The sequence below is a fragment of the Biomphalaria glabrata genome, chromosome 4 (genome assembly GCF_947242115.1).
Source record: "Biomphalaria glabrata chromosome 4, xgBioGlab47.1, whole genome shotgun sequence".
Lineage (NCBI taxonomy): Eukaryota > Metazoa > Mollusca > Gastropoda > Planorbidae > Biomphalaria > Biomphalaria glabrata.
The window spans coordinates 45484404-45504796 of record NC_074714.1 but is presented as its reverse complement, the minus strand read 5'-3'; the positions used below and the strand labels follow the sequence as shown (position 1 = coordinate 45504796).

The 20393-nt window shown below is 38.7% G+C and overlaps 1 protein-coding gene across 2 annotated transcripts in view; it reads right to left on the bottom strand.

Annotated features, from left to right (window-relative positions):
- LOC106075012 (NUAK family SNF1-like kinase 2) overlaps positions 1–20393 on the bottom strand; it is a 69658-nt gene that overhangs the window by 34987 nt on the left and 14278 nt on the right. For both annotated transcript variants that reach the window (XM_056025950.1, XM_056025951.1), the window contains exon 3: positions 8852–8972. In XM_056025950.1, coding sequence (XP_055881925.1) covers positions 8852–8972 — 121 coding nt within the window. The remainder of the gene's footprint in view (positions 1–8851; positions 8973–20393) is intronic.

Here is a 20393-nt window from a genome sequence, read left to right as displayed (position 1 = left end):
TGTAACCCCCCTCCCCGCCCCCGATTTCTGTAAGCCCAAAGACTCGGTTCTGACCTTAACATTGAACAGAATGATCCTCAACACTCCCCAGTATGCTGTACGAGTAGCCAGTTTCCCAGATGACTGTATCTCCAGAATGAAGGCAATAAGTCACGTGTATTAACACGACACGCACCTGATTGAATCCTGCCAATAGTCGGACAACTCTGAGGAACTCCTTCAGGTGAGATTTTTAAGAAAAAATGCTTTTGTGTACTCGTTCATTGATTCTTTATCCCCGACAGTAAGCTAAGATAAACATTATCTCCAGAACTATAAGCCCGTTGTTCAATGGAACTGCTGTCCGGCGGGTGGTCCACACTAAGCCCAGTCCTTCGCGACTCTGTCCTTGTTCCCGGGGTGACAATGGCCAGGCAGCGCCGTCCTTAATATTTGATTGTTGGCACTTCGTGTACATACGAGCGCCACGTCGCCTTAAAGTGGGACCTCGTCACGGGAGGAAGATGAAAGCGGATTCTTGTTTGTTAAGGCGAATGTCAGACACCCAGGTTATTGTCACGTGTCTCCTGGCCACAGGCATTGAGAGATTGGACAGTTTGATTTCAAAAGACCAGCGACATCACCTTTCTTTGTGTCTATAACCATTTAAAATTTATTTTGTGTGTGTGTGTGTGGGGGGGGTACAATGTTATGGATGTTACTTTAACTTCGAGAAAAAAAACACGTTTTATTGGTCAGTTCAAATGCATTGTACAAAATATTGTTTTCTTTTTATATGCTAGATCCTAATCCACTTTGGCAGCTTGAATTACAGAAGTTAATGAAGGAGATTAATGTCCGAGTGTCTGACGAACTGAAGCCACATATAACAAGCTTATAATATAGATCTAGTAAAGTAACATTGTTACAAGATTTTAAATTGAGTTCGAATGAGTTCTAAGGAATAGGACGCGACGTCCCGTTTCAAACGTAGCAAAGAAAGCTTGCTACAACAAGTTGCATTCAATATTATTTCTAGACCTAGCAAATTTGAATACCGCCATTCCAATGCCCATGCCAACAGCTCGCTGGTTTACTTGACATGCTCTAGATCAGTGATTCCCAAAGTGGTCTTTATAGACCCCCAGGGGTCTACGAGACAAACAAGTTTGGGAACCAGTATACAGTTTGATTCAGTCATACTGTGGACATCAACAATGAGCGACTTTGCAAGATCACGTGACTCATGTGTGCATCTCCTAAACTGTTCCGGTGCAAACAACGTTCGTGGCTTCATTCATTTTCTCTCAGACAAAGTCTGTACGTAACCTGCAGCCATAGTTTAGATACACTTTTACCTCTACATGATGCTACATTCAGGCTAATGGGAGATGCACTTCGAGCTAGCAATGCATGACGTTAAGTCGTGTATTCAGTCTCAGTAGATAAAAACATTTGTATTGATAAAAGACTTGTGATTTTGATCAACTGGAATGCTCAAGCCAGTTCTTTTTATACAGAAAAAGGTTTTTTCTTACAGGAGCAAAAGTGATCGTCTCTCTGTAGCTAAGCTATTCATCTTTCTCTACAAACCCTGATTTCACTTTTCTGAGAGTGTCACGCAACAGATGCCGTCCTATGTGCAACTATTTGCTTGATGTCTTCATAAATATCGTAATCTTCTAGCTTTATAATAGGACATAGTTTCTCAAAGGTTTTACAATTCAGAAACATTTTGACCGCCAAGACTCTTAGAGCTATCAAAAAAGCACCAATTATACAAACTTGTAAAAATCTCGTACTTAGATAGTCCAGACTCCTCTTAGAGCTATCAAAAAAGCACCAATTATACAAACTTGTAAAAATCTCGTACTTAGATAGTCCAGACTCCTCTTAGAGCTATCAAAAAAGCACCAATTATACAAACTTGTAAAAATCTCGTACTTAGATAGTCCAGACTCCTCTTAGAGCTATCAAAAAAGCACCAATTATACAAACTTGTAAAAGATTTGGTACTTAGTGAGTAGCTCTAGGTTTTTGTTGTTTAGGTGTTGTTGGCGGAGCAGGAGGAGATAAAAAATTAATAAAAGGCTTGCAAATAAATGGAGAAAACCGAAAAGTGGGAAAGCATCCTGGATGCTGGGAATGAATCACACACACATAAACACACGCACGGGCGCAAACACAAGCGATGACGTGGCCGAAAAAGGAAATGAGATAAAAAAAAAGAAAGATGGGGGGGGGGGGAGAGAAAGTCGTAACATGGTGAGTCAGGTAAAAACTTGACAACAAGGTAGTCAGATGCAACAAACACTGAGTTCTGTCAGTGGTGACTGATTATCGCCTCGGCGTCAGTCCGGTCAGACGGGGGACCCCCGCAGGTAAATGTCATGACAGGAAGAGCAACTCACACTCTACCCACACAGTCACATCACTCATGAATAGAATTAAAAGAAAGAAAAAAAAAGAGAGAAATAATTATCGGAAGATTGGTAGCCTGGAGGAGGGTGTGAGAGTGGTATCAAGATGACACAGAGTGAACACAAGTAAACAAACATCTAAGTAAGTATAAAAAAAAAGTATTTGTACCTGAGGCAGTGTATTTGTCACAAAGGGAGACAACTATTGACTCTTGGCAAAGATTTTCAGAATCAGATAAGTACTTCTTAATGTTTTGATGAATATCTAACAACTTTTTTTCTAATATTGTTTAATACCTCGGAGCCCACGAGAAGATTTTATAGCTAAACATTTCAATTTATCACTCTAGTACCGAATACAAATATAAAAACAATGAAATATTCATATTCTTAAAAGCGAGGCAACGTATATGTATATCTGTATTTCTGATCATTACAACAAACCATGATGTTGGTATATGTACATCCGCAAATGTGTATTTTAGTTTCGGTTATCTAGTCAGCAATGGATTTGATATTATGGATTTATTTGTATAAAACTAATGATTTAATGTTTACATATGTATATAGTGCTGGTATCTGTAAAAGTGTTCTTGTGTAGTTATTAGTTATCCATTTTCCCTTGTATGAATACAAATGACTCACCAAAGCATTAATACTTTTTATTGTTCAATTTGCCTCCAAATAAGAAGAGCTCCAAACAAACATAAAAAATACGGCTTTAAAAACAGCAACAACAAAAATACCTTTTACAATTCCTTAGTTATGTTTAGCTATGTTTTACAAACAACAACCCAATAATAATAATAATGATAATAACAATATAATCAGGTTAATAAAAAGGGTTATGTATTACATTTTACTTGAGTGTTTGGGAATCGGGCTGTTAGCTAATACTTCGTCTTTATTTTAAGAGCCACACTATTGCGAGATTGTGGCATGAGCTCTGAGAAACACTGATGCATCTTAGAAGACAATATTGGAATGTAGTTTTCGTGGCTACACTGTGGATGGCTTTGAATTAATCGAGTTGCAAGGAAAAAAAAAAGTGTGTTATGTATGTGGTGTGGAGATGTGTGCATGTCTTATGATGTTAAATGTTCACCCAGAAACGCGTAAAGTTCAAAGCAGAACTATGAAAGGAGACGAACATTAATCCCCAGTCAGCCATGATAGCATCAGACACCATGCTGCGACCAGAGACTGACTGTTGCCAAAACACAGAAAGAGAACCATTTGTGTACGTCGGCTGTGAAGTGCGGAAGTGAGCTGCTCTAGCAAGACATGCGCACATCTACATCTGGAGAAAGAAGACAAACAAAATCCCGTCGTGTAGGTGGAAGTGTCAGAACGTCAAATTTGGTTGAAAATAAAGCGTAGCCATCCAGAGTCATTGCCCCACGTGGAAATGTGGCCTTCTAGAGACATGTCATTAGTTCAATGGATTAAATAAATATCCAATTCATTTCTAGACAGAAAAAACAAAAGCGCATGCGCGTTTATATGAAAAAAAAGGTAGACATAATAAAAACAAGGGAGAGAGAGAGAGAGAGAGAGAGCGAAGTAGACAGCTACAATTGTATTTCTCTTCCCTTAATTCACACTACATTGTCACAGGCTCAGAGCATTTATTTTTTAATCGTTGATAAAATATGGTGATTTTATTTTTACCACGTCGCCATTTTGACAAGGTGGCAGGCAATGCAGCCCACGTGCTGTTTTATCACATCCCATTAACACTTTCATCATAGGCTGCGATTTTATAGGACATAGGGGAAAATGGCTCAGGATAATAGTATTACTTAACATTCAAATGGAGACATTTCAATAGTTCACGGGGGGGGGGGGGGAGATTGGGGGGGGGGCAAAGAAAGGAAAAGATAAATCTGCCAATTTCAACGTGAAACCAGGAAGTAACGAATGTTTAGTTCCACAGTACAATGTTTAGTTCAACTGTACAATGTTTAGTTCAACAGTACAATGTCATCTCAGCTAGCAGAAATACATTTCATAGAACAACGAATCCAGACAATAGCAGCAGATTAAAAAAAAAACAACAACATATATTTTAATGGATATCGTTAAGACATCAAATGTATGGCTTGTTCGTGGATCCAAAAGTCAGTTCTAGCGTCATGTCCATGCCCACTTTATAGCTAAATAATCGCATAGAAAACTAATGTCTTAATTGACCTGATCACTGGCGGTAATTAGTCACGCAAGACACGACACATTGACAGAACGTTAGATCTGCAAACAAGCATAGAAGAAAACGGAGTCTTCCCCTCAGATGTTTTACTCAACTGAAACCACAATTTTAATGACAATATAGAATTGTTACAATTAGGACTTGTTATAACATTGACTTGTTACAATATAGACGTGTTACAACATAGAAATATTCACAGTCGAGTCGTATTGCCCGGATGTACTAATATGCTTAATCAATATCGAATAATAATTTTTTTAAATAATAATACGATTGTCTGAGAATGTCCGGGTCTGGCAATTTTTAGGAAATCAGCTATTAACAAGTCCGCGCTGATTTGATAGAAACTTGGTAAACAGGCAACACAACAGCCTCTTGGTTACATCCGTTTCAGTCACACTAGTTTCTTAGTCATATTCGTCTCTTAGTTAATTTAGTCTCTTATTTACTTAGTTTCTCAATTACACTCGCTTGTTAGCCACTTTAGTCTCTTAATCACCATTCTTCTTAGATGCTACACGAGGTCAAGGCCGGATTTACCTATACGCAACACAATTTACAGCTTAGAGCCCACAAGAAATATTTAGCACTGACGTACAATATCCGAGACTTATGAAAAGCCTCAAAAAGGGTCCCCTAACTGAAATAAATTAGAGCCTTTTTAAGCCTAACTACGGCACTGATCAAGCATGCCACTTGTTGTACCGGGTAGTTGAGGCTCTGTCTGGGGTGGGGTCATTTGGAGCATTGTAACAGACGACAATGGCGATAGTAGGGAACAGTCCTTGCAGTTGCATTTTTGTTCCGTTTTTTTTTTCTTGTATCGCAATTCATCAATTTAACGCAGGTCCTTACAAAAAAAGTCTACGCTTGCTTTGTACTGTTTTTGTTACAGTACATTGTGAAACATTTTCATATAAAATAAATAAAAAGTGAAACAACGTGTGCTGGAGTGATTGGACAGTTACAAAAACATGTTATTGGTAAAGGTTTAGAAATGAAACTTGGCTCCAAAAACCGCAACATGGCATAAAGAATTAGGGACGAAAGTCATTTCTGGGCGGTTGATAAATACAAGAAAATAAATGCTTCTCAAAATGTCAACGTCTTTTTTTTTCTTTAACAATTTCGATAACAAAAAAAAAGTGGTAAAGGGGGAGGATATTTTTAAAAAAAAGGGGGGGGGCAATTCTAAAAGGGTCAAGGGTAACTTATCTTGACAGAATGACGGCTTCATATTTCTACACGCAGGCACACACACACTTTTGTGACTAGTTTTGTCCTGAACGTTTTATCAATCGGAGACAGCGGTGAAGTGCTGAAAGGCAGGCCAATGGCGGGGGAGGGGGGGGGGGGCAGGGCGAAAGGGAAATCATTTAATAACAGTTGGGTAATAGTGTGTTGGTACTAAACGTTTGGAAGAGAGAGAGAGAGAGAGAGAGAGAGAGAGAGAGAGAGAGAGAGCAACTACACTCTAAAGAAAAGAGAATTTGAAAAGAAAAAAAAAGGCACTTTAAAATAAAAAATTTGAACCTAGCCCCGCGTTTCCCATACTAAATTACGCGTACAGCAAAAGGTACTTGCCATTACATTTTGGAAAATACTTGCCACATACGATGAGATATACTTGCCTCATAAGTTAAGAGAGGGGTGGGGGCGGGGTACTCAAAACAAATTTACGTAATGGCGAATACTTCTTAAGAACACACAAAAAAAAAAGACGGGAAGTACTTAGAAGAAAAAAACTCAGGTTTTTAATTGTAATAAGGTTGACATAATATCATGTGATAGTAGACAATGCAATACTGATACAATAAAACTTCATGGTTAAAAATGTTAGTTATGTAGGTGTCTTTTTTTTTAATGTATCCACTTTAAAGCACAAAAAGCGTATAACGTATACTTGAACCCTGTCCCATCCCCCGTCCTGGCCTGGGGTGTAATGCAGTAATCTTATATTCTGAAGGAATACCAAAAACATGTTATAAAATTAAAAAAAATACTTTCTTTTCTAATTCGTTTTTTATTTATTAACAAAGCTTATATGAACTCACTCTGTTTGTCTGGTAAAAAGTGTGTACACGTTATTTCTCTAACTACCATTCTCGGATCAAGTTGAAGCTTCATTGGTATAGACAAGACATGAATCAATTTTTAAAGGTAACCAATTAGACAATTGATTACTGGTAATTAATTATTTTGTTTGATACCAACAACGGAAACTAATACTTCAGTATTCACAGATATGGCTAAATTAGTAGGGTTTGGTCCCACTATTGGTAACACTATTTCTCCCTCACACATTCTCCAATCAAGTGAATACTTAAAACAATTATTTATTGTACCCAACAAAACATGAATTAATAAACAGAAATATTCAATTAGTCAAATAATTATTGGTAATTAATTAGTTTGATATCGAATAAGGGAAATTACTTGTACATTATTGATAGATATAGTTTTAAAGACGGAGTTCTTCCCCTTTAGATAAGCTTTAGTGTTTTTTTTTTAACTCTTTCTCTCCTAACTGACGATACCAGCGTTGATTCCACCAGAATGTGGTAAATAATTACGGAGAGAAAGAGTTAAGGGATTTAAAAAAAAAATATTTTGCTAGTTTCAGTTTAGAGTTGTTTTACTATTTGTTTTGTTTTTATTAATTGACAAGAAAAGTCTTCAAATCATTGACTGGTGTCAAGTCAAGTAGTTGTCAGGGACTGGTTACATGCTTGTCTTCAAGACGGACACATATGGTGCTCTTAGAGCTTCAAGGGAACCAGAATTTTAGTGCAACGAAATTCACATTTAAATATGCCGTGAAATCTAGACCGTGACACGGAGCACCGACAAAATATATTCGTTTTTCTAAGATTGAGAATCGCTGAAAGAAATGCTGAATGCGGAGTTTCGTTTGTCTCTTGATATTATTGCAAAGCCATTTCCCAAAACGCCCTGCGCACCACTTTGTCTCCTGCAGCGACATCTAACGGGAAAAAAAACGCAGTGTAAATGAACCAGACCTAGTGAGTGCAATCCTTAATAGAATACACAGCGAGCGTCGCGTGAGACGACATCCCATTCAGATAACCGACATCAGCGACTTCAGACATTTCTAAATCCTTTACAACAGATAGGCGTCTTCTACTTTATCACAAATGAGAAGAAAAAAAGAGGCTATACTTTTTAATGGAATGAGGGCAATATGTTTAGTTAATCTGAATCGACAACAGACATTTCAAAATTCTCTACAACAGAAAGCCGTTTACAATTCATTGAAGTGACCTGGAAAATAAAATTAAGAGAAAGAAAGACAAAAAAAAGGATTATACTTTTTTTGAGGTCGGGAAACTTATGACTACAAAACTCAAATGTTTGTTAAATTTAATAGAACAGATTTTTTTAAAGCTAAACATCTCTTTGAAGCCTGATTATCTCCGCTATGTGTATTAAAGGACTGAATGTGGGCGAGATGACTATGACAATGAAATTACTTTATCAATCACGAGAATACAATTACCGCATTTTCGCGCGTATACCCCGCACACATTCCAAAATAATTAAAACACAAAATCGTACAACCCGCACCCTTATATAAGCCGCATGTGCAAAGTGTGATATCTGCAAACTACCGGTACATAAAATTGTTGCTGATCAGACTTCAGTCCTCTCGAGACACAATCGTGTTCCAGTTGTTGTTCCAACAGGCGATACAAGACGCGTGTGAGATACAAGCCTAGGGTCGTATATGTTCACAGCGAACTCTAGGAGGTCTAAAGACCCACCGGTATGTCCATAGTTTCCGTTATGCTAGGTTGCTATGTGTATGAGTAAAATACATTATGTATACCCCGCACAATTTTACATGGTCTTTTGACGGAAAGTTGTATAGCCCGCGGGTAATATACGCGACCGATTTACTTCATTAAGTTCTAGTACCAACAAGTTTTGACCCAAGACTATTGGATTAGCAACTAGACGCCCATTCCCATGTGAATGTGTCACACTCTTATGGAGACAAATCAAACGGAAGTTGTACTGCAGTACAGTTGACCTGTTAAAAGGTCTCCAGTCCACCTTAGTAGAAAAGGTAAAACGGTTTACCGTCTTAATTCAACAATGTAATTTTCACATGTAAACAAAAAAAAAAAAAAGGGGGGGGGGAGGTGAAGGTAGTGTAAACTGATGAGCTGCCCGAGGGGCGATGATTCCCAACACAAAGAACAAAACAAAAAACGAGTGTTACCTTCGCGTATGTTGACAATATGCTTGTGACGTAGGCTGGACAGAATGTGGATCTCCCGCCGTATCCTGGCCAGGTCATTGTCATCGTGGATCTTTGTCTTCTTGATGTACTTGATGGCCACCTGAAACAGGAACAAAGAGAAAGGCAATGAACTTCAGGGTGGGCGACAACTTCTGCATCGGTCTACGCAAGTCTGGCTGGGATCAGACTATTCATTCTATACATATCACTTTAAAAAAAAAGGCTGGGGGGGGGGGGTTACATTTTTGTTTTCTTTGATATAATTTGTTTGTATTTGCCCTCATGCCCCTTCCTATTTTGCTTGTGTTTTTATGTTTGTAGTCACGTGGCTTCAACGTCTAAGCTGCTGTTATCAACAGTGCATCTCGGTACACATTTTTCTTAAGGGTGTAGATGGTTCTACACGAACTCTCGGTAAGGCACTAGTTTCTCTATGCGGACGCCCCTGACGACTAAGACCACCCACACTAGCCCCCCAAGAAGTCAACGGATCGAGAAGATAACAGTACAGTGTACCAATCAACTCTTGTTTAAGTACTTGACTTCAGAGCGCTTCCGAAATGATGAATAGAGAACGGACAATGTGACAACATAAAAACAACTGGCGGGCACCTGGTAGACACGAAAACAAAGACGATCAAAAGGAGAGAGAGAGAGAGAGAGAGAGAGAGAGAAAGAGAGAAAGAGAGAGAGAAACTTTATTACTAACATTCTTTACAATACAGCCTTACGCTCTAACAAACCTGTGCTTAGTCTAGACATTATGTACGAACTAGTGGTAGTTATGTGTCATGCAGATATAATGTGCCAAGTTTTTGTTCCCAATCAAACCATACAATTGAGACATTAAAACAATATCAAGAATTTATATGATAGTGAAATTGTTATGTGAGGCTTTCCCCTCGGCACCCACATCTCCCCGGTTTTGTTGTTGTTCTTTGGTGTATTGTATATAATTTGGTCATTTTCTAATCGTACTTTAAGAACAAACTAAATGAGTTCAGTTTTAAGCCTCTTCCCCTCGTTACCATTGCGCCAACGTATTTTCTTTGCACCCAAAGGTGGCTGTAGATGTCTACGTTTCGCTCTAAACAGGTCATCACAGTTGAGGTGTGCACATTGAGGCCTAAATCCAAGACTAGCTTTTTGGTCTCGCCGGTGTACAAAATAAAGGAAGTGAAAATAGCCCACACTTTTTGTGAAATTATTTCCGTACATTTGCTTCCACTGCAGCAGCCACTTTTCTAGTCTCTTCCGTTTGTATCTTTGAGTTCGTGGACAAGGTCAAAGTTCAATTTAGCGTCCTTGACAGCGTTCCGTTTAGCGTGAACATCTCCAATTAGCTTGTCTTCCTCTGAAGGCCTCTGATAGTCTGAATTCTAACAAATGTCAAGGACATATAATTTATATGTCACACAGTCACAGTAATATACGATTTAAGCTGTCGACGTTTTGAGCTTGCAAATCGTCAAGCCTCTCTCTAACACGTTTAAAAGACTTGACGACATTCCAATGAGTGAAGCGTTAGGTGCCCCAAAGAACGTTTGAGAGAGACACAAATTGTTAGAAAATGCATGCATGTAATCGCGTGGCGCTCTTTTTAAGGATGAATTCGAGACTCTCCATTCCTCACTTAAACGTAGTGTGATGTACATTAACTTAGGACAGACACAATGCTAAAGGGAGTTGGTGTGATGTACATTAACTTAGGACAGACACAATGCTAAAGGGAGTTGGTGTGATGTACATTAACTATGGGGACAGACACAATGCTAAAGGAAGTTGGTGTGATGTACATTAACTTAGGACAGACACAATGCTAAAGGGAGTTGGTGTGATGTACATTAACTTAGGACAGACACAATGCTAAAGGCAGTTGGTGTGATGTACATTAACTTAGGACAGACACAATGCTAAAGGGAGTTGGTGTGATGTACATTAACTTAGGACAGACACAATGCTAAAGGGAGTTGGTGTGATGTACATTAACTTAGGACAGACACAATGCTAAAGGCAGTTGGTGTGATGTACATTAACTATGGGGACAGACACAATGTTGAAGGCAGTTGCTGTGATGTACATTAACTATGGGGACAGGCACTATGTTGAAGGCAGTTGCTGTGATGTACATTAACGATGGGGACAGACACAATGCTAAAGGGAGTTGCTGTGATGTACATTAACTTAGGACAGACACAATGCTAAAGGGAGTTGGTGTGATGTACATTAACTATGGGGACAGACACAATGTTGAAGGCAGTTGGTGTGATGTACATTAACTATGGGGACAGACACAATGCTAAAGGCAGTTGGTGTGATGTACATTAACTATGAGGACAGACACAATGCTAAAGGCAGTTGGTGTGATGTACATTAACTATGGGGACAGACACAATGCTAAAGGGAGTTGGTGTGATGTACATTAACTTAGGACAGACACAATGCTAAAGGGAGTTGGTGTGATGTACATTAACTATGGAGACAGACACAATGTTGAAGGCAGTTGGTGTGATTAAAGTGAAATGATAAAGTTACGTAGAAAATGTTTTGTGTTTGTTTTATACAAACAAGACTCTGTCCACTCTTATGAAAGCAAGAATTGATTACAAGGTGGCCCACACTTTGTCATGAGTGCATTTACAACAAATAAATGCAATTGTCCTATAGTGAGCTGATCCCACCTCATGTCCCTCAAAGAGTTCTGCACAAGTTACGCTTTGAGGGTTTTCTCAGTGCATGGACCAAACGTTTGATCTCAGACAAACACCATGCTTCACTACATTCAAAAAGACCTTTCTGTTCAAAACTTGTTTTTAGACTAGTTTGTTATTTAAACTCTTGTGTTTATGTCATTACAGGGCCTTGAGCCTACATTATGTTTGTTAACAGCGCTCTATGTATGTTTTATTATTACCCGCTTCATTAGACTATATTCCTCAGTCATGTATACGCTACATATCCAGCTGTCCTAATCTCACGCAAACAAAGTGCTTGACTTTCTTTAATTTTCTCGTTTTTTTTTTTTTTTGTTTTTGTTTTTTTGATTGAATAAGACATTAGGTCTTGCAACATCAAGCCCACCATCCTCACATAGCCACACCAGCTCTCCCACCTCATTTTTTTCCCTGAACCCCCCTCCCCCACTTGACAGGTGCTTTTGGGGTCCAGGTGCACTCACTCCAAAATACCTGGAATGTTAACTCGCAGAGAATCAGTGGACGGCTTCCTTGTATCATGGACTCAGCGTGGGGGAGGGGGGGCGGGAAAGTGGTGTGTAGAGTGCGTGTGATTGCGTGTGTGTGTGTGTGTTTATATATGAGTGGTTGTGAGATTAAAAAAAGAAAGATGGATAGGTGGGGGGTGGGGGGGAGGAAGAGACAGGACGATAGCTAAGATGGAGTAAACAATTTTGTTCTAGTATCTCCATCACATTCTTCAATAAGATTACAAATAACTCGATTATTTATTTGGATTTACAAAACATGTTTTCCTTCAGTTCGGAGAATCGCCAAGGTCGCCACAACTTCTTGTGAACTCGGTCAAGGGATACAACCACGATGAATAAGTAAAGCTAATGAGAAGCTACGAAAATCTTTGATATACGAACGTAATCAGCAGTTTCAGGGGAGTTAACTAGACATGGAATTGTTGTTGTCATTCAGAATTTAAAATTTGAGTGAACAGAGTGTAACAAGGAAAAAGGGTAAAAATTGCAGTCAAACTTCGCTGATCGAGGTGCCTTGTAGTCTTTCTCTACCATGCTATCCAATCAGAAGTCTTCAGGCACAACGTAAACAAAATGTTCATACACTTGTTTGTTCATCTTCTCGAGTTGGGTACAAACTGGAAACGGAAATTATTTGCTGCTTCCATCGCTAGAGGATTTCCCACAAGATAAAGCCTACGTGTTGTTTTGTATGAATCTATAGCTTTTATCTAAGTGGGTTTCCCTGGGAATTATCTTTTTTTTTAAATTGGAGAATGACCTTATATAAACATATGTTATTTAACGATTTCATTGATTTAACAAACAAACAAATAACAAAAAAAATGTTGAGAAATAGAATTCGTAGTTCTCTTTCAAAACTACTGTTATCTCGCGAAAACAATGGAAGGTTTAATATTCAATGCATGCAGATATAAGTTGTTGTTTTTCAAATGTAGCATTATGCTTAATAGTGCTAACTAGTTGTGAAACAATTTTTTAAAATGAGATCATGACGTAATCAAGACAATGTAACAAAGACAGAGAGAGAGAGAGAGAGAGAGAGAGAGAGAGAAAGAGAAACTATCTAACACAAACGAGGCCATGATATGTTATTCTGAAATGGGACACAATCTCAAATGAATTGAAATGTAAGTTTGACTTCTGCTGATCTAGCCAGGTTTCTATCTGTTTGTTAACAACAAGTCGCTTGGTTCAAGTTACCAGGAAATGGACGGAAAAGGGACACAATCACAAATTAAGTTATACTCTTGCTAATCTAGCCAGGCTTCCTTCTGCTTGTTAACAAGTCGCTTTGTTAAACCAAATCTACAATAGTTTACACGATGGAGTCTTCTTTAATAGACACTTACGCAAAATGATGTAAAAATACATCACCATCAAACAGAACACGTCACACTTGGGAAATAGACATTGTCCGTGGACACAATGAAACAGATTTGAACCTCACATGATTTTTTGGTTGATTATTGGAGTGTATGACAGAAATTCGGTGATTTAAAAAAAAAAAAGCCGGGCGTGGCCGGTGGATAAAAGCTTGACGTATAATAACGTATTTAGGTTTTCCTTGAGGGACTGACGAGGTTTTAAAACACAACACAAACCATTCAAGTCAAACTCTCGTGCCTGTGTGTGGGGGAGGGGGATCCCAACAGAGGCATGCGCGACTTATTAAGAGACTTCCGTCCAGTCAACAGAGATAAGGAGAACAAATACTGACAGGCTTCAACCCCCCCCTCCTTTTTTTTCCCTTCTCACACACTCCCCCCCCCCCCACACACACACAGAGGAAAACATTTTTTAAATGACAGTAAAGAAGGTAGGGTGATGGAAAGCTGAGGCGTAAAAGGCACGTGACAGGAAACGTGAGTGCCCACGTGAGTACTTACAAGACCTGAGAAGAGATACATCCCCGCAGCCAAAAAGGAAGAACAGGGGGTGAACAGAAATCTCTCTCTCTCTCTTTAAACTTTAAAGCATTTAGTTAAAAAGTAAATAAATCTTGCGTGAAACAATTCTACCATTTTCCCGACTAAAGCACGAAGGCCGTGTTTCTCATGGTTAAACAACATTGCTGTATTTCAGAAAGACTTCTCATGGTGAAACAACATTGCTGTATTTCAGTAAGACTTCTCATGGTGAAACAACATTGCTGTATTTCAGCAAGACTTCTCATGGTGAAACAACATTGCTGTATGTCAGAAAGACTTCTCATGGTGAAACAACATTGCTGTATTTCAGTAAGACTTCTCAGGGTGAAACAACATTGCTTATTTCAGTAAGACTTCTCATGGTGAAACAACATTGCTGTATTTCAGTAAGACTTCTCAGGGTGAAACAACATTGCTGTATTTCAGTAAGACTTCTCAGGGTGAAACAACATTGCTGTATTTCAGCAAGACTTCTCAGGGTGAAACAACATTGCTGTATGTCAGAAAGACTGAGTCAAAACTACATTTGTGTACATGTACATTGTACGGGGCGTGTGCCGTTAAGACGTCACTAATTATAGGACCATCCAGATAAGAGGTCAAGTCGTTGTAGATGAGATAACAAAATGTGTTTTCCAAGAATGGAGATTTATCTCTACACGTCCACCAGATGTTGCGGAATACACTTATATAAGCGGGGGAAAGATGGGGGGTGGAGCTTGAGTCTATTAATATCACTGTATAAACCAGTGAGGGTGAGATCGATTACGTAATGACAACGTGTTGGTTAACATGGTACACAGTGGACATTGAGCTGTCATTGAACACACAGGGACTGCTTCAATGTGTGGAAGGAGGGGAAGAAGAAGAAACGGAGAGAGAGGAGAGAGGGAGGGAGAGAGAGAGAGAGAGAGAGAGAGCACGTATGGAACGGAGACTGACGCTATCAACGTTGTGACATTGTTGTGACATTCAGTCATTCAAAATGTCATAGCTATTCCACACTACCAAGTTAGTTTCTCTTTCCAAACATGCCCAGTACCCGACAGACATTCATTGTGCCTCTGGTTATACAACACATAAGTCAACGCACATAAGTCAACGCTTTCTCCTCTTGTTAAATCACCTAATAAATTATTAAAGTAATAGATCAAAAGAGAATATCTGCGATTCCGGTTTCCGAAAAAAATTATCAGGCGGAACGACTTTCCAACTTCCGACTTTTAGTGAAGTGCTGATATATACTTTCCAGCTGTTCAAGACTTAGAGACCTAGAAGAATGTGGTCTCAACCAATCAGATCATCGGTCAGGTCTTTATGTTGAGATTTGTTCTATTTTTGTTAATCTTAATTGTCTTGACCTCCGCATGTGTTGTGGATATATTTCTAGCAAGCAGGTCTAGACTTTTCACCTGAAAGCTAGCTCCGAGAGATTTGTCTCATTTGGTGACTTCTAGCATTCTTAAAACTCCAAGCACAGAACATAACCTATATAAACATACTGTAGACAAAAAAAGTACAAGAGGCTGTTTTAAAAACAATTGACACAGAAATAACATTAATAAGATGTTTGATTATTAATTCTTTAAACAAAACTTACTTTAAACAAATATTTAAATTAGTATTTCATTTTTTTTTCACGTTTTGCAAAGGCAGAAGCAATGGTTCCACAGCAGCGTTCAGCACCAAAAAACATGTTTAGTTCAAAGTAGGCTTTAATTTCCGCTATACTTTCAGTAAATGAACGAAAAATGTTGCATGGATTGACGAGATGGTCGACATTCCAGAGCAATCCCTCAATCATGGACATGAAGTCAGTAAACACATTCTTTAATTCTTTCAATGCACTTTCAAAAATGTAATTGGCTTTTTTTTTAAAGAGTGAAACGAAATCAAAGAGAGGGCAAGTAGTTCTGTAACAAGAATAAATTAGCATGTTAATTGGTGCACAGAGACAGATCATACGTCACTCAATGATTAAAATTCCAAAAATGTTATGACTGGCTGCAGCGATGAGCACTTAAAAATCGGCATTTGAAAGTGTAACAAAATCAAACAAACCAATCAAATTGATTATAGACAAAGTGCAAGCAGAAGTATCCAATGAAAAACAAGCTGGCACACTCAAAATGTTTTAGTTCAAGAAAGAAGGGGGAAAGTTCAATGACCAAACGTTGTACATGGATTACTTTTTTTTTTCAGAAACATAGATCTAGGTATTTTAAACTCAGTAAACAACTTTCAATCTTGAATGTTTTCACAGCGGGACACCAAACGTTCATTAACTTCTAAGATTATATCTAATTATCTCGAGACGAGGCCAACCCGCCCCTTTTTATAATTACACTAATTTGAGAAGTTGTTTTTTTTCAATCACATTTGCACTGCTGTAAAAAAAAAAATGAAAATGTAACTGTTGGATATTGCACGAGCAAACTAAAGTGTGGGGGTGAATGACTTCCTGTTTGTACGTCCAAAAGAAACTGTGTGGCGGACAGCCACAAAACAGCACGACTTTTGTGCAAGTAACTTTGATCTTCATTGCTTAAGTGCTCACAGAAGCAAAAACGCATTTGGACTTATAAAGATATTTATGCATTACATCTCTATGTCTTTCATGGGCGTAGCCAGGGGGGGTTCTTGGGGTTCAAACCCCCCCCCCCCCCGAAATGAAATCCCCCCCCCCGCAGGGGGGGGACGGAATTATGTGACTGATATTTGCTTTCATTTTGTTTATTTTAGGTAAGATTTTAATACTAAATCATCACTTACCACAGCACAGCCGAGGCAGTTTTGAGTTAAAAACCCTCTACCAAGGGGTTTTGAGTTTAAATCCCCCTACCAGGGGGTTTTGAGATTTTAAAAACCCCTATCAGGGGGTTTTGAGATACAAATCTCTCTACCAGGGGGCTTTGAGTTTAAAACCCCCTACAGGGGGTTTTGAATTTTAAACCCCCTACCAGAGGTTTTTGCAGTTAAATCCCCCTCTTCTATAAAACAAAACAAAAAAAATGCAAACAACAATCCCCAAATTCCAACAGCACAGTTGAGGAAGATTTTGATTTTAAAACCCCATCCAAAATTTACGATAACCCCATCTTCAATATAAAAAAAGCAAATTACACACTCAAAATTCTATGAGCGTAGCCAAAGGGGTTTTGAGTTTAACCCCCCTCCCCCTTCCAGTTGGGGTTTGAAGCTAAAAAGTACCTCTTCAATATAAAAAAAAAGCAAATTACACACTATAAAATCTATGGGCGTAGCCAAGGGGTTTTGAGTTTAAATCCCCCTCCTCCAGATGGTTTTGAGTTTTAAATTCCCCTACAGAGCGTTTAGAGTTGAAAACCTCTCTCTTCAATATTATTTTAAAGCAAACTACAGTCACCAAATTCTATGATCGTAGCTAAATGGGGTTTTGAATTAAAAACAAAACAAAAAAAAAAACCCAGAGATTTTTTGGTATAAAACCACCAACAGATGATTTAGACATAAAACTTCACGTTTCGATATAAAATCTAAAGCAAACTACAGTCACTTAATTCCAAGAGCGTATTCAAGAGAGGTTACACATTTCTACCTGTGGCGGGGCTCATTTAATAAAGTGCAGTGAATAGACATCTGCAGAAATTGACAAACACTAAATGTGGCTCAACAAAGATGGCTAAGACAGATTTTAGGAGTCAGTCATAGAGATCGGGTCTAAATCAAAGAAATCATATGCCGAACTGGGAGTCGAATCCTTAGTAAGGTTGTGACAGAGCGTCGCATGAGGTTTTGCGGGACATGTTTTCCGACAAAATGAATTACGCAGAATAAGAGTTGCGGAAACAGCTTGCCGGAAAATGCGCCGAACGGCGCGAGAGGGTCAAAGTCAGTAAGAATAGCACATTAGGTTTTTGAAATAAAACTTTTTAATAGCAAGATAATGCACTGTAGATACCTCAGAATATGCATTTTGTTGGCTTTCAATACCAGAAATAGTGCTCGGCGGCGGGGCTTCGCCCCGCGCTGGGGGAGCGCTGCGAGCTCCCCCAGACCCCCTTGCTAGCAAGGGCGGGGAGTCTACAATAAACAATAAACGTCTTCCGAAAGGGTCAGAATGTAATAAAGATTAATTATGTACACACACACACACACATATATTTTTTTTTCGCGGGGGGGGGGGAGGTCGGGGGGATCCCCCCCACCAAAACCCTCCCCGAAAAAAAATCCTGGCTACGCCCATGATGTCTTTACTAATGCGGCAAGTTTAATAGCTTGAGCTAAAGAGCCTTGAAGGTCCACTTAGGGATCAAATTAGTTTTCCTTAATTTTTGTTAACAAATATATTATCCTGTAATAGAAGGCAATGTAGTTACTGTGTACATCTGTGTGAAAAGAAACTAAAAAATAACACTGTATGTTATTTTCCTGATAGTTTTCTGTAATAAAAATAATAATAAACTACTCTAGCAAAACTGGATGGCTGCCAGGTCTTGCGGTTTGCGCGCTGGACTGTCGTTTGGACTTTATCGATGGTCCCGGGTTCAAACCCTCCCCGCTCCCTTTCCCGTTCGTCCTGCGGGAGGTTTAGATTGGGTAGTAAATTACTTCAACTCTGAAGAAACATCCGAAACATGTAAAACATTTTACAACTGTAGAGCAGAAAACGCTTGGATTAAGCATCGGATTATCTAAGAAGAAATTCTCTATAAAGAAGAATCTTAGCTAACTATTGAAAAGACAATGGAACATAGATCGGCTTCGTAGTCATCAACGAAATGCGATCACTTCTATCAACCAAATAAAACTAAGAACTGTGATTAATGGTTTAATGCAGTGATGCCCTTACTACGGCCCGCGGACCATATCTGGCCAGTGGCACTTCTTTATCCGGGACCCTCGAAACTTCAGCCCATAATGCATAAGAAGCAACGGAGTTTCGGTTCCAGATGGACTCGGCGATTCAATGTGGCCCGTGACCCATGTTTCTGAAATGTATATTTGGCCCCAAATCCGAAAATTGTTGGACATCACTGACCTAAACCATTTGTACCATTTCCCCGCTATTGAGGAGGTAGAAACATGCACACAACATTAGACATAAAGGGGTCATTTAATACAGATTTATGCAAGAGTTAATGAACAAATTGTTCATTGCAATTAAATTGTTTTTTAATCAAATGAATCATCTTGGTTGGGGTCCATAATAGATTTAAATACAGCAATACACACCTAACCAATGCGTCGAGGATATCGTGTACAGTAGGGAGTTTCTGTTTCAATGGCTACTACTCGTGCACTTTCTTCATAGTCAAAACGTTGGTGACAACTACAAGTCAATTGAACCGTTTATTTCATGTTAACATTTAACAACTAGTAGTATGGCTAGCTAGCCAAGTGGTTAGAGCGTCACACTAAATAACGAGGTTTCTTTCTTTTTTTTCTTTTCAATGACCAATAAAATATCAATGTTTAGTTGACTACATTATTTAAAAATAAAAACAGGAACTGATTTATATATAAAAGATATTAGGCCTACTTGTTACGTGTTTTGATTGCTGTTTAATTGACTTTAAGAAACTGGGCGCGTGACACAAAACAAAAAGCAGCGATTGGCTTTGGATTTCTAAAGTGTTTGAACAAGCAAGATCAAGTTGAGTCGCGGGCTATGTCGTAAAACTCAAATGTTCCAGACCTAGATTTAAACTGTTGAATTGCAATGCGATTGCCTGACGGTGACACAGTTTCTAGAAGACTTTTTGTTGTTGTGGTCAAAATGTTGAACAGGCGACTAACGTTATCGATTGACCAAGAGCTAACAGGATGATCCCACGATCTATCAGACAGTCAGGCGGCTCCCAGCCACTGGCCAAAACATACTAGGTGAACTGCTGACCAGTAGCAGGTGCTTTCCCTCGCAAAACACACACAAACACATTTCAAAGTTGCCCTTAACTGGACATAACACAAGCTTCCAGGGACCCAATGTCCGACAATGAAATTAAAAACTAGGAAAAGCCTCGCATTTTTTTTTTTAAATTCAAATTGGCTACGAAAAAATCGACATTTATTTACAGGAGAAATTTTAGACATCTAAAAGTTGCTTACCAAATACTATCCGTCATTGTCTGGGAAACTATTGGCGTATTTTTAATTGCCATGTACTTGTACTGAAGTGATCATACATAATGCTTTAGTAATAATACTTTCGTGTAAGGAACCAAAAGTTTGGTGTCAGAAATAAAAAATATTATATTTCAAACAGGTGCTTACATTACAGCCTTTTGAGGATGCTTTCTTGCAACAACAACAACAAAATGTCGCACTCACGTGATTAAATCCAGTAATAGTTTCTAGCTTTGATATGGTTGCTTCTTTAAAT